Here is a 26,763-nt window from a genome sequence, read left to right on the forward strand (position 1 = left end):
CAGGGGACTGGCTCACAATGCATCCCTGGCATCTGTTGTCCCTTGTGGCTATCTGTAAGGAATAAACCTGCTGAATATAGCTGGTTGCATGTGTGAGTGTTCCGCCTCGCTGGCCTCAGACAAACTGGCAACCAGGGCACGGTGAACTCGCTTCGCTAAACTGACCTGGTGAGCAAGGTCCAGCCCTATAGAGCCAGGGTTTATTGCCAACGCGGGAGGGGCGATGCCTCGCAGCACCTGGCAGAGAAAGAGGGGTGATGAGGGGGACTCAAGCACCCAGCCCCCAACATCTGTGATTTACAAATAGGGCAGCAGCTCAAGATCCCCTGGTTGTCGGGCACTTGTGTGATCATTCATTCCTGAGGCTGGAGAGCTCAGGAAGCAGGCCTCAGCGGGACCGTGGGGCACCTGGGAGGGAACGGGAAAGAGGTGCTCAGACAGCTCCCGAGGCACATGAGCGGAGCCCACGGAGAGGGAGGCTGGGTGTCTAAGGCGCAGATGTGGAGGAAGTGCAGAGAAGCCTCATGCGGCCTGGTTGGTGTGCTTGTCGGTAAAGGGACATTGCAGACCCCAATGTCGCGGGCTGAAGGGCACAGTTAGCATGGGGCCAAGGTCTCTGGGTCCCCACCGGAGGCTGATGGCCCTTATAGTCCTGTCAAGACAGAGGGGGAAAGTTGGGGAATTGTGACTTTCATGAGGTTCTTGAATACAGGAGTCCAGATGACAATATTTCCAGGTTCTCTTGGGCAGCGGTCCCCAACCTTTTTGACACCAGGGACTGGTTTCCTGGAAGAGTTTTCCATGCACAGGGAGTGTGGATGGGCCGCCGCCTCAGCTCCACCTGAGATCATCAGGCGCTGGATTCTCACGGGGTGCGCAGCCTGGCTCCCGCGCATGTGCAGTTTGCAGTGGGGTTCGGGCTCCCAGGAGGGAGGGTCCGGTGCCTTAGCTGACACAACGAGGCGCGGGGCTCAGGCGGTGAAGATGGAGCAACGCGGAGTGGCTGAGGGTGCAGGTGGGGCTTCAGCTGCTCGCCCGCCACTTGCCTCCTGCTGCGTGGTCTGGGTCCACGGCCCAGGGTTTGGGGACCGCAGCTTTAGGGGAAAGACTAAACCGGCGATATTGGGAGATTTGAGGACAAACAAGGTGACCCACGGTGCTTATTTGCTTGTAGGTGGGGCCATTTGGGGAGCTAGAGACATGCTTCCCTCCACTAAGTGCATTACAGGCACTGATATTTTAGCTACCTGTGGCACAGAACATCACTGCCACCTGGGAGGATGTCGCTGCCCACAGTTAAGAATTTATTTGAGCCATAATAGCCAGGCATATCCACTCCTGCTGGCCACGTAAGCTCCCCAAGCCCAGTGGGTTATTCAACAAAAGCAGTACTACATATGAAGTGGAAAAAAGCTATTACTTTATTATTAAACCTGTATCAGTAAGTGTTCAACTTGAGACACAGAACCAGTAAAGGAGACATATATTAAGAAATTAATTTCAAGGAATTGGCTCACACGATTACGGGGCCTTGCAAGGCAGTCCAAAATTCATAGGCTAGCCACCAGAAGGGCTGGGCTGAGACTCTCAGGCAAGGGTGGAAGCTCCTGCTCACAGATGGAATCTCTCCTTTTCAAAACAAGCCCCAGCTCTGCTCTGAAGGTCTTTCGCCTGATTGAATCAGGCCCACCCACATCATCTAGGATTGTCTTCCTTATTTAAAATCAACTGATTAGGACTTTAATCACCTCTGTAAAATACTTCACAGCAACACCTACAGTAGTGCTTGATTGAATAAGTGAAGACTATAGCCTAGTCAAATTGACACTGAAAATTGACTATCACTGATTGCAACAAACTTACATAAATCTGATAACTGAAATCTTTATAATATTTAGTCTTTCCATGCAAGGTCATGGTGAAGTTTAATTAAATTTTTTCTTTAATTATTTTGCCCTGGATTGCAGGGATTATTTGCCCACATTCTAACTTTTTATGTTGGTATGTAATATGAGTATAATAATCATGGTTATCACATATTGACGGCTTAGCGTGTGTCAGATCTACACCATACATTTCTTTATCTATTCTTTAGATCAAAACAAATGACACTTTTATGAGGTAGGACATAGAAGCCTAAGATATGTTATTCACTTTAGGATCTCTCATGTTTCTGCAAGTGGTCACTTTTTATTTCTATGTTTTTCTGGGGTGGGCTTGAATGTGTTGAAACAGTGTTTTGGGTCCCAGTTGCTCACTGAGGCCATGTAGATGGTTTGTTTCAATCTGGTCAATTGAATCATTTGGTTGTATTCAGTTCACTGGCTGAGGTTTTGATGTGGTTTTGATGAGGTTCATGATAGTCTAGTCTTTCACTTTATTCTAGGATGAAACATGAAAATGCCATGCAGTTTAGCACCATATGTCATCCATCGTAGTAGCTTGCCTTCTGAGTCCATGGCAGGTGAGACCAGGCTACACCTGTGTTACTGTGCTCACATCAGGAATGGAGTCCCCAGATTCATGTGGGTTCTGATCAGTTGCAGGACTACATTTGTTCTTTCTGCATTTGGCTGAATAGATCATGTAAAAGCTTCTCATTAGGAAAATTCCAGCAATGACTGAGAAATAACTTCCGTAAACTAAAAACTAAATAACAAAAAAAAAAGAGAGAGAGAGAGAGAGAAAGAGGTTGTCATGAACCACACAAAAATGGATATTTGACACTGATGGTATACAGCGATGCCTTACTACTAGCTGAGAGATCTTGAGCAGGTCATGGATTCTGGGTCTCAGTTTTCTAATTTGTAAAATTAGAATAATAACAGTAGCTACTAAGGGTTAATTGAGTTATTACAGATAAACCTTATAGAAGAGTATCTAGATGGTAAAAGTTCAGTAAGTTTTACCTGTTTCTGTAGTCCTGAAACTCTCTAAATATATATACTTACATAGTATATATTTATAGTATATATCTATATATACACTATACATAGTATAGTATATATTTATAGTATATATAGTATATATTACATAGTATATATTTTTGTATGGTATATATGATATAGAGTATATATAGTTATATATATTTTTATATTATATATACTATTTAATAATATATTTGTATATATACTAACTTCCTTCTTGCTTTTCTTTTTTCATTTTCACATTTAGTGTATCAGATTGAGAATTTATTTTTTCCCTAGAATATAATATGCTTGAAAAAAATTGCACAGTGTACCTATCCAGAAATATTAAAATTATATTAATGTGTCTGAACATCTAGAGTGCTTGTATGTTCTAAGGAATCTTTAATTATTTTGAATCTTTGATTATCTTAATGACTCTCTTTATGTCTCTAGATTGAGGTCTTAATTATATTTTATATTTTAAAAAATTTAACTATAAATTATAAGTAGATCAAATTGGACTAGAAACTCCAAAAAGCTGGATGTACTATGTCTGGCTAGTAGGGGAGCATCTGCATATTTCTGATTTAATTAAAAGTGAAATTTGTAAATCACATAAAATCTTAAGAATTATAATAGAAAAACAAAGGATTCATGAAAAGCATAACCACAAAACCACCATGGCACATAAAAATGAATAATTCCTTAATATCACCTAGACAGTGTCCCAATTTTCCTGATTGTCTCGTGATATTTTTAATTTCTTCGTAAGTATCAGGATTCAAAGAAGATCCACACATCTCCATGGATTCACAGATATCTTAAAACACTGTCAGTTTCTCTTTCTTTTCCCCTTGAATTTTATTTTGAAAGAAACTAGAGAATCTCCAAGATTCTGGCGGTTTTTTGGTTATATTTGTAGGCAGCATTTAATGAGTTCTGTCTGCTTGTTTCCTGTAAATTGGTAGTTCAATCTAGGAGTTCATTTATTATTATAGTAATAATTGACATATTTGTATTTTTTTTTTTTACCATTCTATTTGTCCTGTTTTTCTTGCTCCTTAAATTTCCCCCTCATTTCTTGAATTCTGGTGTGTTATTTTTCTCCATATTATGTATTTCATTCCTCCTTTCTGTATGGAAATTGTGTAATCTATTTCTAAATTTTTAGTAGTTACACTTGAAATGTTAATATCTTCAATAAACAAAGCAGTGGTGTGTGAAGGGTGGTGGTGGGAGTAGTCTGCCCTGGCCACAGGCAGTAGGGGGAGAATTATTTCTAGTTAAGTTAAAAACATTAGTAAAACCGATGAAGAGTCTGTCTGCATTTTATTATTGCCAAACACCAGCAATTCTAAACGATGATAGTGATAAAGCATGCCTCCTGCCAGATGGACTGCTACCCCTCACTGCTTGGTATGCTGCCCTACTAATTTTCACCTCCTCCAGAACACTCCAAAAATCTTTAGTTTTGAACATTCCTCTGACTTACATGTTATTGTCCGGTATTTTATCTTTTTGTAAACTCCTCAAGATAGAAAACATATGTATTACTGTTTTACACAGTTGGTGTTTGTTTAGATTTATTCACATGTTTTCCTTCCCCCTACCCCTCTACATTCCCTCTTGCATCATATGCCTTCCTTTGGGGGTAATTTTCCTCCTTCCTCAAATGCATGCTTTAGAAATTGCTTTTGTAAGCATCTGTTGGTGATCACATCCTCCATTTCTATTTGTCTGAAAAAGCCTTTATTTCATCCTCGTTTTTGAAATGGTTTTCTCTTAGTATATAATTCTAGACTGGCAACTATCTTCGAAACACTTTGAAGACATTACACTGTCCTTCTGGCTTTCATTGTGCACTATTGAGAAGTCATTTGTCCATCAATTTGTCATTTCTCTGTAGGTGATGTTTTTTTTATTCCCCTGGATGTTTTTTAAGATTTTCTTTCTTTCTTTCTTTCTTTCTTTCTTTCTTTCTTTCTTTCTTTCTTTCTTTCTTTCTTTCTTTCTTTCTTTCCTTCCTTCCTTCCTTCCTTCCTTCCTTCCTTCCTTCCTTCCTTCCTTCCTTCCTTCCTTCCTTCCTTCCTTCCTTCCTTCCTTCCTTCCTTCCTTCCTTCCTTCTCTTTCTTTCTCTCTCTCTCTCTCTTTCTTCTTTCTTTCTTTCTTTCTTTCTTTCTTTCTTTCTTTCTTTCTTTCTTTCTTTCTCTCTCTCTCTCTCTCTCTCTCTCTCTCTCTCTCTCTCTCTCTCTCTCTTTCTTTCTTTCTTTCTTCTGCAGTTTCACTACAGTGTGTTTAGATATGAATTTCTTTTCATTTATCCTTTTGGAGATCTGTTAGGCTTCCCAAATCTAAGAATTCATGGCTTTCATCTCTTCTGGAAAATTATCAGTGAATGTTTCTTTATCTGACTCTTTCTCACCTTATTATCTTCTTAAGAAACTCCAAATAGATATCTGCTGAACATTCTCACTTTAATATACATGTGCCAATAATTTTTCCATTTATATCTTTCTGTGCTATATTCTAGTTTAATACTTTTTCCTTTATATGTGTCTAAATTGTTCTTGTTTATTTAGCTTCTAATTTTGATTACAGTCATGAGTCCCTTCATGAAGGGGATACAATCTGAGAAATGTATTAGGTGATTTTGTCATTGTGTAAACATTACAGAGTGTGCTTACACAAACCCAGATGGTCTAGCCTACTGCATACCCAGGCTACGTGGTATATAGCCTATTGCTTCCAGGCTATAAACCTGTACAGCATGTTACCATACTGAATATGGTAGGCAATTATAACACAATGGTAAATATTTGTGTGTCTGAACATAGAAAAGATACAGTAAAAATATGGTATAAAAGACAAAAATGGTGCACCTGTATAGAGCACTTACTATGGATGTAGCTTGCAGGATTGGAAGTTGCTCTGGGTGAGTTAGTGAGTTAATAGTGAGTGAATGTGAAGGCCTAGGACATTACAATACACTACTGCAAAATTTATAAACACTACACACTTAGGTTGCACTAAATATATAAAAAATTTTTTCTTTCTTCAATAGCAAATTAACCTCAGCTTACTATAACCTTTTACTTCAAAACTTTTAAATTTTTAAAAAACTTTTTGACTCTTTTGAAATAACACAGCTTAAGATGCAAACATATACAACTGCACAAAATATTTTCTTTATATCCTTATTCTATAAGCTTTTTTCTATTTTTATTAATACAATTTTAATTTTTTTCTACTTTTTAAGCTCGTTTTGTTAAAAATTAAGACACAAATATACACATTAGCCTAGGCCTATAGATGGTCGTCAGTGTCACTGTCCTCCACCTCCCCATCTTGTCCCACTGGAAGGTGTTCAGGGGCAATAACACACATGGACACACCAAGCCTGTCATCTCCTATGATAACCATGTCTACTTTTGGAATACCTCCTGAAGGACCTGCCTGAGGCTGTTCTACAGTTAACTTTTTAAATATGCTAGTGGAAGGATTACACTCCAAAATGATAAAAAAAAAAAAAGTATAGTAAAGACAAACTAATAAAATAGTCATTTATTATTATTATCTTGTTATTATATACATATAATTGTATGTGCTATACTTCTGTATGACTGTCAGTGCAGTAGGTTTGTTTACACCATCATCACCACAAACACATGAATAATGTTTTGTGCTACAATGTTTTGTTGGCAATGACATCATTAGGTGATAGAAAATTTTCAGCTCCATTATAATCATATAGGACCACTGTCATATATTTGGTCCACCATTAACCAAAACATTGTTTTGGTTACAGTCATGCTTTGCATGACTAGTTTTATTTTCCCCCAAATATTCATAATCATTTATAATACATCTTGTTCCATTTTTATGTTGTTATTTTCCTCCATGTATAAACATATTAACCATCTTATATTCTAATGTTCTTATATTCTTAATGTTCTTAATCTTAATTCTTAATCTTATATTCTAATGTTCTTAAATAAACATCTTATATTCTAATATTCTACCTCAAATCTTTGTTGGTGTAATTCTGCTATTTATTATTTCAGTTGACTTGTTTGAAACTTTATATCTTTGTATTACTTTGAATTTTTAAAAACCATAATCTTGTATTTGATGGAATTTTATCTGTGACAATATTTTGATTCCTGTATTTAAGGACATTCCTCCTGAGTTTATTTGCCTTTGATACATATGAGTGCCTAATGACACTGCCAGTCAGGACACTTTAAACTAAATTTTCAGCTTTTTTTTTAAGCCTGTAGTAATTGGGTTTTAGAATTATATGAGTGCTGGTTTATGAAGGCAAATTCTTGGGCTAAATTCCTCAGACTCCACCCGGATGAGTCTTCTTTGTTAGGGTTTTTTTTTTTCCTCCTGTTTTTCACATTTTGTTCTGATTCACCAGTCACTGAGGATGCCACTGAAACCAAAACTGTAGGTGACAGGGGGAATCAGCAGATGCCTTGAGCACACAACAGAGTCAGTGGCTCCTTATCTATTGGGTTTCCTGTTCCTGCTTTGGCCTCTAAAGATTTTTCTTAGTTTCTTACCAATTTGGACATTTATTTTAAAAAATTCTAAATTCATACCCATAAGATTTAGGTGTTTTGTGGTATAAAAGATTTTTATTATTGTTGTTGCTTAATAAAAGTAAGCCTTTCTTATTTTAATATTTTAAAAAGTAAGATATTTAAAAGGGTTGTTGCCTTTAATGAATAAGCATTTTTAAATTTAATATTTTTTAAAACACTTATTGAAATTTGTTTAAATTTCAAACAACCCTCAATCCCCCATCTTAGTCTGTTTACTGTTGCTACAACACAATACTTGAGACTAGGAAATGTTTCAAGGGAAGAGATCTACTTAGCTTACTATTCTGGGGACTGGGAGGAAGGTCAAACATCAGGTGACCACTTCCGGGTTGGCTTTTGGTGTGGCTCTAGCGATACTGTCATAACATGGTGGAGAAGCGGAAGCGGAAGTGAGCGCATGTGGAGACACAAAACAAGAGAAGCACCCTTGCTTCTAACAATCCACGCTCATGGTACCTAAGCAAATTCTAAGAAGGCAAAAACTCAGTCCCTTGAGGAAGGCGTTAATGCCTCTAAACCAGCAGTCCTCAACCTTTTTGGCACCAGGGACCATTTTCATGGAAGATAACTTTTCCGTGACGGGGGTGGGGAGGGGCGTGGGGCCGAGGAGCCCTGCCGCCCGCGGGCCCCTAACAGGCCCGGGGTTGGGACCGCAGCTCCCAACGACTTAATCCCGTTTTGCAGGCACCACCTCCCAATACCGCCACACTGGGGACTAAGCCTCCGATTGAGTTTGGTGGGGACAAACAATATTCGAGCCCAGCCGTGGCACGCACCTCTCCTTTAAGCTCAGCTCCTCAATCCCTTTCCTCCTAAGGTGACTACATGGAGGCCATGCAATGGGACAGAAGAGCTAAGAAAACCAGGCAGTGTCTGAATGATCAGGACCCAAACTCACTAAGAATCCATGTAAGTAGTTATTTTGTTTGATAATGAAAATCTGGCCTTCAACTTCAGTTATTCTTTAAGACACTAAAGCCAGTTCACGAACGAGTGGAACCTAATGCTGGCAAACCACACGCATCCCGAGTTTGAGTTTTTGAATACGGAGTGAAAACTCTTGTCTGAGTTATCTGCACGGTCACATATCACATGCTCTACACACATTGAAAAATGTCCATTTGAATGTATGTGAGGTTCTCTGAAATCCAAATGAATTCACATTTCATGCACTTAAAATAATAGCATCATCATTTGACTTTTTTGTGAGGCAATCTTTCTGTGTGGAGTGCTCCTTTGCTTACTAAGCCCTTTGGGGTGGCAACTAAAAATCCATTTTCATGATTCTAACTTTTATTTAATTAAAGGTAGGCTAAAGTACCAGTTATCCCAGCTAGATAATCTAATGGAGCGTGCAATCAAGGGCCATCAGCTGGTCCCAGAGTGGCTGAGTGTAATAGCTGCCTGCCATGGGGGCTGGGCAGGATCACTTTGCATTTCCCAGTGAGGATGCCAAAGACAGAGTAGTGCAGCAGCTGTGGTTCTTGTGACATCAAGAGGCCACTTTGTACCTCTGGCCTTTCCCTTTTCTTTTTTGTGTGTGTTCCCCAAACTCGGTGGCAAGAGCTGCTTTTCATGGCTTAAGCCTCAAGACCACTCAGGGAGGAGGAGGATGAAGGGAATGAGATTAGGGAATGGGAGAGGGGTCTTAATGTCTACTCCCTTGATCAAGAACAAATTGATGCTTACTCAATTTGTTCCTTATTCCAAGGGGTGTCTGTGGAAATTGGGGGATGGGACTTGGGACTGGTGGGGGTGAGAGGTATGATGACATCCTGTAACAAGTAACCAATTGTTGAGTGTTCTGGCATGAAAGGTGCAAGGTATTATTATTTCATTTACCTAATTCAAGGCAATTATTTTAATTAAAGGATTATTCTAAAAAATTAACCTTTTTTGAGATGTTGTGTGCTTATTTACCCACTCCTTCAAATCCCTCTCACATGCAGACTTGTGAATTTCATCTATTTTTGTAAACATGATTCCCCACAGAAAATCATTGTATATCATTGATATACTACAGTATAGTCTTATGCCTTCAGTAAAGACAGTTTATAGTTACCACTCCTTACATAACTAGCTGTAAACGTAATGGTTATTACTAAATTACTCCTCAGCTTTTTCTAGAAGAGGTGAAAATGCTTCTTTTAGCTTTTTTCATGGGCCTTTCCCCCTAATCTTTCTTCAGTAATCTTTGAAGATGTGCCTTGAAACCTCTTTTTAAGATCTCTATTCTCCTTTTTAAGTTAAGAAATCCATAAATTGCTTATGTGGTGATAAGAGTTTGAGAAATACTTAGAAAATGAAAGAATTGCTTCAGGTTTTGTCACTGTAGCCCGTGCTTTGATGAATCTCTGTGTCATGTGAAAATGGTGACTCAGGTTGTATTTTCTATTTTTAGATTCCAACCTTTTAAAATGGCATTTAGCAGCATATTCCCAGGATATTTGAAGTGCAGAGTCAATGATAAATGAACATTTATAGTTGAGATTTGGGAGTTATTAATCAATGTACCTCCATATTATTGGCTCTTAAAAATTTAATGCAAACATATTTAATTAGATTCCTACCAAAGATCAATTTTTAAAAAGCTTACATTTCAAAACCAGGTATCTGTAGTAACACCTTTTTTTGTTTGTTTGTTTTTATCCAGGGAAATATTTTATAGGAATAGTATTTGTCTTCCGTTATGCCTTTCAATTGTGTGATTTTTTTTTTGCTTATCCTGCTCAGGCACCTGGGTAAACTTCTTTAGGTGATGAGCTTAAAATAATTTTCCATGGAAGAACCTAATTGAAAGTTGTTCCGGCTTTGAGGGTGTCAGCAGAAACTACATGAGAAGATATGATAGAAATACAAAGAAAAATTTTAGAGGAGTGACATATCTATATTTTTCTTGGTCAAGAAGATAAAAAAGTTTGGAAATCTTAAATTATCAGGGGATATAAAAAGTAAAGCTTGAATTTTGCTGCCAAATTTTAGATTTTTTCAAGCTTTTGATGCTTGTGGGACACTCTTCTGGTTTGAAGAAAGATGAAAAGGTATTGATTTGCCAACAAAAAAGATCAAAAGGTATTGATTCTGCCAACATACTGGGAGAGACAAGGATAGGCGTATGAGTCATTTTCATGTCTAGTTCTACTTTACCTAGTTTAGTTATAGGAATTTATTCATTTCAAATTAAGACATAATGGATTTGTGGAAAAGTACAAAAGATATCTGGAGATGATTAATGTAAGAGTCCTTAGAAAACATAAGAGCATCCTAGCCACATTGGCTAATGTGAATAGATGTTATTTATTCAGTTAGGAAAAGAGAGAGACATGTTCAGGTATTTAGGACACTATAGGCCAGGCTTGGTGTGTTTTAGAGATCAGCATTTAGCCTGTGTTAGAGCTCATGAAGTGTGGATTATATTCTCCATTTTATTGATAAGAAAACTGAGACATTAAAAAAAATTACATCTCTGGGATTTACTTCAAAATACTCCAGGGGCAGGGATGAGAAATTTCATGGAGGGTGCAGATGAAACAAGATAGGCTATGAACTGATAATTATTAAAGTTGGGTGAGGGGAACATGAGGCTTCATTACACTACTCTCTCTATTTCTTTTTATGTATTTGAAGTTTTCCAAGCAAAAAATTTTTATTCTATTTTTGAGAGTGTCTCACTCTGTTGCCCAGGCTAGAGTGCCTGGTGTCAGCCTAGCTCACGGCAACCTCAAACTCCTGAGCTCAAGCTATTCTCCTACCTCATACTCCTGAGTAGCTGGGACTATGGTGGGCACCACCACCACCAGCTAATTTTTTCTATTTTTAGTAGAGATTGGGTCTCGCTGTTGCTCAGGCTGGTCTCGAACTCCTGAGCTCAAGCAATCCTCCTGCTTCGGCCTCCCAGAGTGTAAGGATTACAGGCGTGAGCCACTGTGCCTGGCCAAATAAAAAGCTTTTAGAAAGTCACTAATAAGCATCAAAATTCAAACACAGATTTTGCAGATTTCAAGTTCATTCTCTGTGGAACATATGACACACATAATAATTTCTGAAAAACTGAAGAGCAATTTGCAAGCCAGATAATAAATCAGGAACTTAAGTTTTATTTAAAAAGTGACAGTTGCTTGTTTTATGACCTCAAACAGAAGTGAAACTATATGAATCTTGGTTTTGATATTTATTAAGTGAAGATATCCTTTGTTCTGTTAAAAAGTGTGAGTATAAAATAGATTTTTAAAAATGTCCTAATGTTACTTCATTTAATTGTGTATTCTGAAAGGATCTATATCTTTTTGTTTTTAAAGAAGATTGTTCAATATTCTAAACATTTTGTATTGAATATTTACAGAGCTAGGTAAGAATGATAATTTTGTCCATGAGACACAGTAGACTTAGAGAATTTGTGAACTAAGCTTTAATAAGATTGAACTTTAGCCAGGGCAAGGAAAAACGTTTAACTGTAGGTTATGAGAACCACTTCAACTGGAATAACTTTCTGGCTCTATCTAATGCAGTTCTTTCATCTGTTTACTGAAAAGGTAACCTGTTTAATGAAAAGGTTTCTTAAGAAATAGAATGCACCTTAACTTACACCATATTTATATTTCGCAATACAACGTTATTCCATTGAAGACGTTATGCTAAATGAAAGAAACCAGAAACAAAAGGCTACATATGATATGATTCCATGTATATAGCATTCCAAAATGACAAAGTAGAGGGATAGAAAACCAATCAGTAGTTGCCAGGGACCAGGGGTAGGGGGAGGAGATTGATGGCAAAGGGTCCCATGGGCATTATTTGGGGTGATGGAACTATTCTTTATCTTCATTGTGGTGGTGGTTACACAGCCTTATGTTTGCCCAAATTTAACAGAACATAAAAATGTATGAATTTACTACATGTAAATTATATATAAATAAATATGATTTAAAAAGCATATATATAGATAGATAGATATAGTTTTGAAAACATGCCTCTGTGTCAACAAGCGCACAGAGACCATGCACTCACCTGAATGCTGACAGGAAGCCCCAGTCCTCGGTCGTCAACCACAGTCACAGTCATGATGGTCTGAATCACCAAGGCAATGAAGGTGTTGATTCCAAACACCAGGGCATAGCGCTCCATGCTCAGATGAACTGCGATTTGAAATCTATCATTGCACACATGGAAAGAGGGTTAAAAGAACACATATGTGGGTTTTTAAATACAAAGCAGTGAATTGTGTCGTGCCCAAGGATTTGCTTTGCTGAGGAAGCCTAGGTTTCTGTCGACAGGTTTCTAAAAGCTCTTCTAGCAGAGATGGCCCAAGGAAATAAGGGTAAATGGGATAGTGAAATGTGTTTTAACATTCCATGGGATGTGATATAGTATGCCAAGAATTTAAAACTAGTTAACCATTTCTTTTTAAAATTAAACCAAATATTCCAAATAGTCTGCAAGTAGAGAACATTGAACATTATTTGAGATAAATATGGTTGAGCAGTCACTTTTAAAATTAGACATATTATAAGTAGAAACAGATCAATATGATGAATTTTTATTATTTGAAGATTTGATCACTGGGTCATTGATTGTCTAAATTAGCAATTTCAGAGTCTAAGTGGTGAATTTTCCTGTGGAAAACCCACAAATTATCTCCTTTCACTGTTGATTCAATCTGGAAATTAATTCATTTAAAATAATTGTACTGGATTTTTAAATTTAGCCAAGACATACATATATATATATATATATATATATATATATGCATTAGAGTTCTTCTATGTAATTTAGCTAAAACTAAATTAACTTGACTCTATTTAAAAATATGAAACCAATGAAAAGTTTTAAGTATTTTTTATGTCTCCTCTAAAAATCTTTACATTAAAAAACAAATACAAGTATTTTAAAATTATGTGATTCAATGAAAATGCATTATTTCCATGTAAAAAAATTACCAAGTAAATGTAACAAAAGGCATAAATAACATTAGGTCCCACACAGTGAACATAACATGTGGTCCAAATAGGACTTGTAATTTCAGGTATTTCTTATTCAGCTAAGAGTTTTTCCTTTGAGCAAATGCTGTACTAGATTGATGCTTTTGAAACCTAGATTAAATGAAATGACAGATTTCTTTTTAGTATGCAAATTATTCCAAGTTGAATCTTATTTAATCTGTACAGATGCCTAAACAGCTTGATAGTGATTACTTGGTTTTGGATAAGACTTGTATATGTGGTGAGTTTGAATGAAACACAATTCTCATGGCAGGCTCAGAGTGGCATTGAATCCTAAGATTTTCAGCCCAAACCCAAAAAATTATTTCCAAGGTACCTGAAATTACATGTAATTATGCTATCTAAAATCTTATTTTGAAGCTCTTGTTGGTTTGTTGCACGGTGGCATCCACTGATCACTATGGAGACGTTGAGCTACCACGCACAGAACATTGCCCAAGACCAGCCAGCAAGTTCTTGACAAAAGAATTGTATTTATGTTCTTCCACCAGGCATTTAACACTAACTACAGATGAACCTCTGAGATAGAACTATTTTGAAATTTTATTTGATCATTTATGTACCATGTATTATGGAATTATAGGATTGGCATTTCCCTTGCTTAAATGTTTATTTAAAGCTTAAGGGCTCTGTAGTCAGCAGGTAATGACTCCTGCCAGGACTGGTGTTTCCCTTCAGGATAGTGGGTTCCCTTCTGGTTCAAGGTGGGTCTAGAAATGCCATACAGGAACTAACACGTGGATTCAGGGATTTTGAGAGTTGCCTTGGTACTTTACTGTAGCTGAGCTGGTATCCAAATTGCAAGACAAATCTTTTGTACTCTTCCTTTTCCTTTCCCCAAGTGGGAGAAGACTTTCCCTGAGCTGCACTGCCTGGAATTGGGGTGGGGTAGGCCTGATTGCTCCATCTATTAATAGATCCACCAGTACAATCATGAGTATGTGATGATGGCAGCTATCTTTTTCTTGTCACTCTGGGGAAAATCTTTCACTAATGAGTATGATGTTTGCTATAGCTTTTTCATCAGGTTAAGAAAGTTCACTTTTATTCCTAATTTTCAAAGAGTTATTTTTCCTTTTTGAATGAGTATTGAATTGAGTATTTTACTAAAGGATTTCTTTGCACCTAACAAAATAATGATATGATTTTTCTTGTATATTCTGTTTATGTGACGAGTTATATAAATTGTCTTATGGATGTTAAACTAACCTTGCATTTCTGTAATAAAGCAAACATTTCATGCTATGTCATCATCATTATATATATAGTTGTATATGGCTAGTTACTATTTTGTTCAGGATTTTTTCCACCTGCTTTCATGAGAGAATAAACTGTAATTTCTCTTTCTTGGAATGTTTGTGGCAGTTTTTGGCAAAAAGGTTGTGTTTATTTTATAAAACAAATCAAAAACTATTCTCTGGAGATATTTATATAAGATTGCTATTACTTTTTATTCAAATATTTTGAAGAATTTATTTGTGAAGCCAAGTGGGCCTGGAGTTTTCTTTGATTTTTATTTAAGAATTAAGTTTCTTTAACAGAACTCTTCAAATTTTCTATCTCTTCTTGTGTCTATTTTGGAAAATGGTAATTTTCAAGAAATTTGTGCATTTCATTTCAAATTTACTAGCATAAACTTATTAATAAAATCTACAGTTATCTCCTTAATATTTGAAAGACATGTAGTCATGTCCCCTTTTTCTTTTTTTAGTAACCAGACATTGAACAAAATGGTTCCTTTTTCATTTCTGATATTTATAGCTTGTATTTTTCCCTCATTTTATCCATAAGCAGTATCTCTCATATTTATGAGTCTTTTCAAATGATTAATTTGGCTTTACTGATTTTTCCTATTGTACTATTTTCTATTCTATTTATTTTATTTTATTTTATTTTTTGTTCTTGTCGTTTTCTTCCTTTGTCTTTATTTGAGCTTAATTTGCTGTTCTCTTCAGCTTCTGGAAATGGCTGTTTAACTTAATTTTTGCCCTTTCTTTTGTTTTTTTAATAAATGCACATGAAACCATATGATTCTGTCTTTGCACTGCTTAATTGCACCCTAAAAGTTTTTTTTTGGAGACAAAATCTCACTCTTGTTGCCTCAGCTAGAGTGCCGTGGCGTCAGCCTCGCTCACAGCAACCTCAAACTCCTGGGCTCAAGCAATCCTCCTGCCTCAGCCTCCCAAGTAGCTGGGACCACAGGCATGTGCCACCATGCCCAGCTAATTTTTTCTATATGTTTTTAGTTGCCAATTAATTTCTTTCTATTTTTAGTAGAGATGGGGGTCTCACTCTTGCTCAGGCTGGTCTTGAACTCCTGACCTTGAACGATCTGCCCATCTCAGCCTCCCAGAGTGCTAGGATTATAGGCATGAGCCACCATGCCTGGCTGTACCCTATAAGTTTTGATTTTTCATATTTTCATTGTCATTCAGCTCATATTATTTTCTAATTTTAATTATAATTTCTTTTTTTGACCATGTTCTTTCTTTAATTCTAAAACATTTGGTTATTTTTTAGTTACAGTTTTGTTAATGATGTTAGCTTAATTATGGTTGTCAGAATACTTATTCTATATAATTTCAATCTTTTGAAATTTATTGAAAGTTACTCTTTGGCCCAGTATCCAAATCTGTTTTTGGTCACTATTTTATGTTCACTCGAAAATAATGTTTATTCTGCATTTATTGGCTATAGTTTTCATATGTCCATCATTGCAACTTTGTTAAACATGTAATTTCAATCTGCCTAAGCATTATTAATTCTTTTTATGTGCTTGTTATTGAGAGAGGTATGTTCATATTTGCAACTGTGAGTGTGGACTCGATTATTTCTCATTTTAGTTTTGTCAGGTTTTCCTCAATGTATTTCAAGGCTATGTTACTCATTGCATGCAAATTTAGAATTATTTTATTTATCTAATTGTTGATTAACACTTTTTTCATTTTAAAATGACTATAAAATTTATCATAATGAAAACATCACTCTGTTGTTATTGATTATTTTATCTGATATTAGGATAACCATAAACTAGCTTTCCTTTTGTTAGTGTTTGCATAGTATATCTTTTCCCATTCTTTAACTTTCAACCTTTTGGAGCCCTTATTTTCAAGAAGTATGGCTTGAAAGTGACATAATTAAGTTAAGATTTTAAAATTCATTTGGCTAACTTTTGTATTAAAGTTAGAGTAATTTAGTTCAGGCACACTTTAATGATTTTACTGACATATTTGGATATTTGGTTTTAAACTTACCATCTCACTCAGGGCTTTCTATTTATCTTGTTTAATCTATGTTTCTTGTTCTGTTTCCTGCCTTTTATTCCTTTAATTAAGTATAAAAGTATCTTCCTTCCTTTATAAGCTTGTTAGTAATATCTTATTTTATTATTCTCTTAGTGATACCATAGAGATTATAGCATGTATTTTTGAGCTAGTAGAGTCTATTCCAAATTAGTATTTTCACCACTTCTTTGACAATCCAAGGCTTTTGCAATACTTTAAATCTATTACTCCTCCTTCCTTTTGTGTTATCATAATAAATTTTAATTCTACATATATTTTAAAAACTAGAAGCATTATTACTATCATTTTGAAAGTCAAGATTTGCTTAAATTTACTCACATATTTATTCTGTCCAGTGTTCTTTATTATTCCTGCATTACTGCAATTCCAATGTTGATCATTTCCATCTGCCTGAAGAACTTTTTTTGTATGTCTTCTAATGTGAGCCACAAGAATCTTGCTTCATTTTTGTTTGTTTTATAAATGTCTATTTTGCCTTATTTTTGGAGAATATTTTTGCCAAGTATAAAATTCTAGGTTAACAGTTCTTTACTTTCAGTACTTTAAAAATGATCTTTCATTGTTTTCTGGCTTCTGTTATTTTTGATGAAAATTCAGATGTCATCCTTATTAATACTCCTTTAAAAGAAATGCATCTCACATACATTTTATAGACAAGCAGAGTAGAAAACTTTAAAGCCAAACAACACGCCAAAGATGCTGCTGCCAATAATGTTAGGTCAAAGAGAATATTATTGGATGTTTATATCTGATTAACTTGCTAAATAAAATGAAGCGCATTGTCACACAGGAAATGAGAAGCAACAACCTAATCTCTTCAAGTATTCTCCAGGCAACATCCAACACCTCCTTACCCCATTTTCTTTGTTTTTTAATTAATCTAGATCAAATTTTTGTTTTTTTAAACTACTGTATGACACAGTATTTATTATGTTTATATGTAGTTTCACTGAGCTGCTTCAATTTTATAACATCCCTGAGAATATTTGATATGTTATTTCAGAAAGAAGTAGGATATGCTCTCACTATTAAGTAGGCAAGGAAAATTGGGAGTGAGAACTAAACTTAGTCGAAATTAGATAGAATCACACCTTATTATATTACGTTGCTAAGACAAAATCAAAACCTAAAAATATACCATTGCTTATTAATTGTGAGAACTTCATTCCCCTTGCCCCGATTAGTAATCTTAATCAAGTCCCAAGAGAAAGTTGATTAAAATAGGAATATAGTTCCATTGTCTCTTGTAGGAAGCGTTAACTATAACATTGCAAAGTGCTATTCGGAGGAACTGGAAGAATAAACAAACATGTTTTGTTGCTTCAGGTTTAGATAGTTGAAAGAAATGGTAAATACTTACACTGCTATGGTTATAAGGAGCATATAACTTGACTTGAATATTAAAAGACTGGCATAGCACACCCAAATGTTAGTTGTGAAATGCATGAGAAAGAGAGAACCCGCATCTGCTGCTGAGAAGATTCCCAAGGCCAACTCTCCCAGAAGATCCCAGTTGACTTTCACGTAGCCCACTGTGAAGGCTGCTATGGCCCCTGAGAAGAAAGGAATCAATGTATATGACATCTTGTTAATCCGAGTATAGTAAGGTAGCACGCAGTTGTGTTAAAATCCACATTACGGAAGCACTAAAGCATTTCCAGGCTATGGTAAAAAACGCTGACTGCAAACTTCGAGTGAAAAATCACTTAATTCAGCTCTGTGAACTCTACATATCTTTTTTTCTTAGAGTTTGAAATAGACCAACTGAGTTTGGGTTTCCATAAATCATAGCCTGGAAAGGACCCATGGAGGCCATTTTTTCTTTCCTGTTCCTTTTGCAGATGATAAAACTCAGGCTTAGAAACCTGGTGTGAAATAAAAACAAATCCGGACTCAGATAGGAGAGACTTTATTTAGAGGAAAGACTACTGCAATAGAAAGAATGCTCTGACTGCAGAAATCTGCAAGTGTCTCAAAATCAAACCGAAAAGGGGTTTTCTTTCACAGGCCAAAGGAGGGGCAGGCAGAGATAAGCAGCATCTTTGCAGAGGAAGCCTGACCAGCGAGGGGAAACGGTCAGCGGGCTTTGATAGGGAAATGTCCCACTGTGGCCAGCCCATTCCCAGGAGGAGCTGATAAGGGGGGCACATTCCACATTTTTTTTGTGCTTGCTCAGTGTTTAGGGGCCTGTAGGAAAGAGAGGAGCCTAAGTAAAGTTTGATCAAGATAAAGCAGAGAGTGAAAAATGGGAAGCTGTGAACACTTGGTCACTGGAGTTGAGCAAGGGCTGTAGCCTTGAGTTTCCTAATCTGGGGTGCCTTCTCTTCCACCACATCCTTTCTAAGTGCCCTGTTACTGGCGCTCTAGCAAGGACGGCTTCTCTCTATTCGTCCTTGTCTCTGTTTTCTTTCCCCTCTGTAACATCATTCGAAAAATTTTTTCTCAGGATCCCTGACAGATACCAAACTTCTTTTCAAGAATTCTATTTCTTCCCCATTTGTATGTTTGATCATTATGTTCTTTATTTGTTCATTCATTCATTCATTCATTCACCCACCAAGCATCTTTGAGCTTCTCTGTGGGTAGCAAATTTTGTGTCCTTGTTTTGAAAACAGTACAGCCTAGTGGGGAAATTAGAGAAATAAAGTTATAATTTTAATACAATGTGATAAGGGTTATAAAAGAGTTCTGATCCTAACCCAAATCTAACCCTAACCCTAATCCATTGGTTCTCAAACCAGGGTGTTCTTGCTTTCTAGGGGACAGGTGACAATATTCGGAGACATTTTGGGTTGTCACGACTGGGGGCGTCCTAGGTTCTAGTGGATTAGAGGCTGATAATGTTGCAGAACATCTTACAAAGTGCAGGACAGCCCCCAACAATAACGAATTGCCCAGCCCTCAATGTCAATAGTGCTGAGGATGAGAGACGCTGATCCAAGCCCTGACCTAACTGACCAAGTGTTTGGAATTTTCAGAAGGGGAAATGAGAAGAATACGAGCCCAACAATGGGCCTTGAAATGTTCAATAAATAGGTGGGTGTGGAACAACCCAACTTTAAAATAAATATCTTCAAAGTCTCATTTGATGTGAAAGCTTTGCTCTGTTGGGAAAGTACGTGTGCATTGTTGGGCTAACTTCAAAGACGGCTCCGGGCTCTGCCCTTCTCACGTTAGGGTATTGACACCTGCACCAGCCCACCGCTCGCTCTCTCCTTGCACCTCGCGCCTTTTGGAAAAGTGTTTCAAATTTCGCAAAATATATTATATTTTGGGAAAGAGGAAGAGTGCACGGAAAAGTATCTAAAATCTCCAAATTATTGTAGTTTTTTAGCCAAGAAGGAAATTTTACTCAAGCAAAAGGCCCTTGAGGGAGCTTTAACGGTGAATTTAAGTGGGAGCTGGAAACCCTCAATCCCCCAGAGAACTTCTCAAGGCTCCTTTAGGTAGCTCAGCCTTCCTGTCTTTTTCCTGTCAGATAAAATGGTGGCTCAGGCCTGTAATCCTAGCACTCTGGGAGGCCGAGGTGGGCGGATTGCTTGAGGTCAGGAGTTCGAAACCAGCCTGAGCAAGAGCGAGACCCCATCTCTACTATAAATAGAAAGAAATTAATTGGCCAAACTAATATATACAGAAAAAATTAGCCTGGCATGGTGGTGCATGCCTGTAGTTCCAGCTACTCGGAAGGCTGAGGCAGAAGGATCGCTTGAGCCCAGGAGTTTGAGGTTGCTGTGAGCTAGGCTGACGCCACGGCACTCACTCTAGCCTGGGCAACAAAGCGAGACTCTGTCTCAAAAATAAATAAATAAATAAATAAATAAATAAATAAATAAATAAATAAATAAGGATGAAGCAGACACTTATGAGCCAACTCTCAAGGGAAAGCAGTGAACACTCAGGTACACGCACACCCACCGGGAAGGCCTGCCTGGCCCACCAGCTCACCCCTTGCCTTTCCTGCAGGGATCTTTGCCTTCTGCTGTCATTATCACCATAATCAAGGGTTCCTACTTGTGAAGGAGTACTGTGCCCCTGCTTCTTACCAATGACGATAGAATAAAAGTGTAACATGCGCGAAAGGCCAGGCAGAAAATTACACAGGCCAGCACAATTACTTGGTTCTGGAAAGGAGATAGAATGGGAGGTCATAAGAGTTTATTCTGGAGTTAACATCGTTCTAGAAGACATCTGAGTTTGGTGGGGAATGGGGATGCTGAGTATAGAGAACAGGCTTAAAGCAGAAGGTAACAAGCTTTGGCAAAGTCCCACACGTAGAGTTAAGGAAAGATGCAAACGTATTATTTGTCTTGATTGGGAACCTTTGAAATGATAAGGTGAGAGCAGTAGTTTTCAAATTTCTTTGACCATTGCCTAAGGAAAAAATATATTTTATATATCAACTAGCACATATATGTTTGTGAACTGAATTTTTGCAAAACAAAACGATAAAAGCTGATATGCTCCCAACTCTATTCTATTCTATTCTTTGATTTAAAAATGCTGGCCAGCAACTCACTAAGTTGAGTTCAAGATCTACAGTCTATAAATAGGATATATTTTAGACTGTGGGTCTCATATTCTTATTTTTCTTTTTTTACAACTCTTGTCACATTCTTTTTTTTCCCCTAAAACCTTTAAAAATGTAAAATTATTAGCAGTGGTGGCCCATGCTCATAGTTTCCCCACCTTGTATTAATGGTCTGCAAAACACAGTTTAAAGACTAGAGTTGGAAATTAGAGAAAGGAAAGAGTATTGATGGTTTAACCTTAAACCATCTAACTCTCCCTGGCCAAACCATATTTGGCCATGAGGACATCAACTCGTTGCCCCTGTTTTTAGGGATGGGTGAAACCCTCCCTTCTGTGTATACCGTTATCAACCTTTTATTGTATTAGTTGCCTATTTAAAATTTTGTGACAAAACTCTTTTTTACAAACTCTTTTTTTTTTGAGACAGAGTCTCACTTTGTTGCCCAGGCTAGAGTGAGTGCCATGGCATCAGCCTAGCTCACAGCAACCTCCTGGGCTCAAGCAATCCTACTGCTTCAGCCTCCAGAATGGCTGGAACTATAGGCATGCACCACCATGCCTGGCTAATTTTTTCTATATATATTAGTTGGCCAATTAATTTCTTTCTATTTATAGTAGAGATGGGGGTCTCGCTCTTGCTCAGGCTGGTCTCGAACTCCTGACGTCAAGCAATTCGTCCACCTCAGCCTCCCAGAGTGTTAGGATTACAGGTGTGAGCCACTGCACCCGGCCTCTATTTCAAACTCTTTAGTATTCAGTGTTGAAATCACTGCAACAGGGTTATCTAAGAATACAGTTTGGAAGCTGTATTGATTTATTTTGTGTTCAAGAAAACGAAATAATAAAAACAATTGGTTTTTATCTAAGATACTACAGTATGCAGATACTTCTGGATGCATGATCCCTTTTGATCTTAAAAGGGGTATTGTGAAATAAGCTAGCAGGTGTTGTTTTGGCTTTTTAGGAGAAGAGAAACTGGATTGTTAGAGTTTTAATTGATTTGCCTACTTGGCAAGTGATAGAATATGGATAAAAATAATTGAGCCTTTTTATGGCCTCTTTTTTATGAACAGTGAAAATATCACAATATTAATAAATAGGTGTTGTATACTTTTCCAAGTTTAGGTCTTATAATACAAGTTCTTCTTACTGTCTTGTTTTTTTCAGGGCTCTATAGCACCTGAATGCATTGATTACAGTTACTTTCAAACAGGTCTAATTTTCTGCCACGGAGTATCTGAGCTACCTGGAGCAGCACATTTTCTACATATTGATAAGATAAAGCCTTGTGTACTTACCCCCAAAGGTTGCCAGGGCTTCTACCGCTCCGTTATATATTGTAGAACTTTGGGATGGTGCCTTGAAATCCCACAGGATTTGAACATAATTTAAAACCTGGTTGAACCCTGCGGTGGAAAAAGCCCACCACAAGGACCAGTAAAAAAGATGCTTTGAGGAGTAGCACTCCTTCAAATCTTGGAACCACTGCACGAAAACTCTCAAAGCCACATTGCTTGGCTTTGGGCTGCTCAACTGGTTTCCTAGTCCTTTGTGATCCTTTTGAGTTTCCCCTAAGACAGCATCCTCTCGTGGTAGCTTTTGAGGAGCTTCTTTATTGGGTTTTGTGTGAAAAAACATGCTTTTCTTGGGCATTGGTAGAAAAAGCGAGAAAATGAAGGCTATGGAGACAGAGACCAAGGATATGACATAGAGGTAAAAGTACGACAGGTGCGCCAGCGATACCAGGAGTTGGGCCAGCACGGAGGCAGCCGTGTAGGCCACCAGCGTGACGCTCCGACAGTAGCTGCTCACTCTCTGATAGTGCTCCGGGCTGACCACGCTGTATATGTAGGCGTAGTAGGCCACCTCGGTGGCAGTGACCATCCCGTAGAAGAACTCGACAACCTGCATGGACATCACTCCTTGGCCGAACAAGAGCAGCAGCCAGGTAATGATGAAGCTGACCCCTTGCAAGACGATGACGGGCTTGTAGCGGACGTAATCGGTGAGGACAAACACAGGGAACAACAGGACCAGGTAGGAGTACGTCCAAACGGGGAAGATGTCTTTTGTGATCTGCAAGATTCAACAGGGGGAGTGTGAGGACAAAAACACCAGGAAGTGAAATGCACCCTGGGTCCCGGACACATATATCATCAGGATGACATGTGTCCACCCCAGGACACATTGGTCGGTCTGTGACAAAAGTGGGTCTAATTTCATACTTTACATGGATTTCTGACAATACATTGAAAAGCTATGGTAAGCTGAAATTTGAGCAAACAAATTACAAAAATGACAGATATTCATAACACATGAAGTCATGCTACCAGTTGTAAAAACAGAGCAGCTCTTGCTCTTGAGTTATATGCCCCTTACATTTTTTTTTTTTTTTCAGACAGGGTTTCGCTCTGTTGCTCAGACTGGAGTGCAGTGGCCCAGTCATTGCTCACTGTAACCTTGAACTCCTGGGCTCCTGGGCTCAAGCAATTGTCTGGTTAATTTTTAATTTTTTTTTTATAAAGACAGGGTCTCATTATGTTGCCCAGGCTGATCTCGAACTCCTGGCCTCAAATGATCTTCCCACCCCAGCCTCCTAAAGTGCTGGGATTGCAGGTGTGAGCCACTGTGCCTGGCCTGCTTCTTAAATTTTTAAAATGTAATTTGATCTGCTTGAACTATTTAGGTTGAGAAAAGAGATCACAGTGCATGAATTGATCTTTTTACACTTAACCGTATTTCCATCGCAATTCAGGGCTGCTCAGGTACTGTTGCCCATGAGCATGTAACAAAATAGTTTACTCTTCTTCAAAGTCAGAATCAAAAGGTTTATAAAGGATGTTTCAGTAGTAGAAGAACCTGACCATCTTTGTCTTTGATCCACATCAATCAGTGTCTGAGCAGACCATCGAGATACTGTCTGGGTGATCAGATAAATATAAAACAAATGACCAACTTGTTATTGAATATCAGGGGAAGACATGCCAGAGTTTATCTTCTGCTCTTCTACATTCTTGACTTTACTATATTAGGCTGCTCTGAAGGAACCATGAGAAACTACTTAGTAGCTCTCTCGGTCAGGTCAATTTTGGCCACAATTTCTCATGGAACTGGTTGCATTAGACAATTATCTGAACCTGTCAGTAGTAACGATTATTTCAGTTCCTACCAGGGGAATGCATGTGGATAGAAGATGACATAAAGAAAGTTGGGATGGACCCTCTTAAATCCTTGTTCTCTCTGAATTTTTAGACAACTGAAATAAAGTTTTCTAAGCCTGAGAATGTTCTTTGTTTTGATCTAATCTGTGCCTCACTCCCTGAGTTCCCAGATAGACTTTTACTCAAGTGCTTTTGAAGTTTAGTAGAACTTTATTCTTGCTCTTTTGGGCCATTAGGTGTAGTCACTAACGTGGGAAAAGCTGCATTCCAGATTCGCTTTTTGTGACAGTATCTGATATCTTAACCTAGCCCATCCAAACCTTTCAGCTAAATTAGTTAGCACCTAATGACCTTCAGGATTGGCGTGCACTTGCGTTCATTGTGGGGAACAATGGTGGACTGGTTGAGTGAGCAGTTTCCTTGATGTGGAGTGGGGGAATGTGGATGGTGGCTAGAAAAGAGAGGCAAAATAAGATAAAATTGTTACATTCCTTCACTGAGTAACTAGCCTGTAAAAGTGATGTTTGTGAATTTTTTTCCTAAAGAAATCAAATTGATACAGTTCCTTGTCTGTTCTTATTATTGCTCAGTGGCTTAAAGCAGTTGTTCCCAAGCTTCAGTACGTATCAGATCCACCAGGAGGGTTTGTTAAAAAACAGACATTCAGATTCAGTAGGTCTGGGGGTAGGCTCTGAGAATTTACATTTCTAACAAATTTCCAGATGACGCTTCTGTGCTGGCCCAGGGACCACACTTTGAGAAGCACTGACTTAGAGGTTTCTTAGGACTAGATCTTATGATCGGAGTAAAAGTTACAAACAGCCTTAATATTTATAAATAAAGAAGGGGAAATCTTCAGAGGATTTTTTACATGCTTTTCAGTAACTTCACCCCTAACCCTCTCAAAATCTCCTATTATCCTCTAAGGCTTATATTCTTGAGTGGGGAGGAATTATCATTATTAATAATAATATGCAATGAAGTCCTGGAGTATTGCTTTGTCCAACTGAAATATTAAGTAAGGTTGTTTTGCACCTACCCCGTTTTTGTTGTAGCTGAAGAGTTTATATTTTTGTATGAAAAAATACATAAAAATCATTAAGGCCCATTTGTTTTCATTAGCGATTGTAAGAAGTGCTAGTATTTTGCTCTTACCCAAGGCTTGAAACATAGTTCTTGCTAGACTTGAATAGAAGATAAGCATATTAGTTAACTTACCACGCTGAGGCTTATATTTTTATCTGGTCCTGCCAAATAAGGTACAACAAACGGCTCTGATGGTTTCATCATTGAGAAAAATCCGAATAAGCAGAGAATTATAGTGGGAAAAACCCAATGGCTTGACGAAGTTTGGCAACAATTCATGGTTGGTGAAACTGCCACAGAAAAGAAAAGAGCAACTAAAATGACCGATCATCAATGTGGTTCATTTCTTTTCATAAAACATTCGTTCTCTTCCCCATGTTTCTTTTGTCCTTCAGTTTTACAAATGGAAAAAAAAAAAAAAAATCAATGTGACAGTGAAAATATGTCACAGGTCAAACCACAGGAACCTGAGTCTTCACTCCTGGGCTTCTTTCCCAAAGAGAAAACTAATGATTACTTGGAAACAGTAAGGGATTAAGTTTCAGTTCGGCTGGAATGGTGGGGTCACTGACAGAAAGCGCTCTCAGGTGTTGGTTGTTGAGGTAAGTCAGTCAAACTCTCCTTTAGTTTTTCGGAGTGAGAAACAACCAGGGAATTTCTCCCGAGGCAGAAATCTTGGGCAGAAGATGAGAAGGTAAAATTGGTAAACTTGAGAGAAGAAAGAGAGTCTCCAGCAGACGGACATATTTGCTAAGTAAACAACTACTTTGTGCTCTTCCCCCAGGAGCCTATTAACATGTAGCTATTAACCAATTGGAAACTCATTTTAATGAGGATTTAAATGTGGTGAATAAAAAAGCATTTGGGGAGTAAAGATTTATAAAGCAGATAGACTCCTTGCTTTTTCTAAGTATCAGATTCAAAGTGAACGTTGGCTTAGCCAATAATTTAGGAGCCTAAATTATTTTGAACTGTCATCCACCCAGGTGATTTTTATTTTTTTTTATATGTATTTTCAGAAGAAGAATTACACGACATCTAAACAAGATCACATCATGGGTAAAATTCAAACACAACACTTAGAAGTAGTTTTCTGGGATGATATTTCAACTCCCACTCCAAGTATTTTTCCCATTTATGTTGCTAATACTGAAGAGAGAGAGAAC

The 26,763-nt window shown here is 37.6% G+C and overlaps 1 protein-coding gene across 1 annotated transcript; it reads right to left on the bottom strand.

Annotated features, from left to right (window-relative positions):
- Positions 1–1,283: 1,283 nt before the first annotated feature.
- Positions 1,284–26,164, bottom strand: LOC105862878 (thiamine transporter 2-like). The gene is made up of 5 exons (XM_012749495.3): positions 25,730–26,164; positions 22,649–23,426; positions 18,181–18,373; positions 12,524–12,665; positions 1,284–2,649 (listed from the first exon to the last, which is right to left on the bottom strand). The coding sequence occupies exons 1-5, from the start codon at positions 25,874–25,876 to the stop codon at positions 2,476–2,478; spliced, it is 1,434 nt and encodes a 477-aa protein (XP_012604949.2). The 5' UTR covers positions 25,877–26,164; the 3' UTR covers positions 1,284–2,475.
- Between the last annotated feature and the right edge of the window lie 599 nt (positions 26,165–26,763).

This window comes from Microcebus murinus, chromosome 8 (assembly GCF_040939455.1).
Source record: "Microcebus murinus isolate Inina chromosome 8, M.murinus_Inina_mat1.0, whole genome shotgun sequence".
NCBI lineage: Eukaryota > Metazoa > Chordata > Mammalia > Primates > Cheirogaleidae > Microcebus > Microcebus murinus.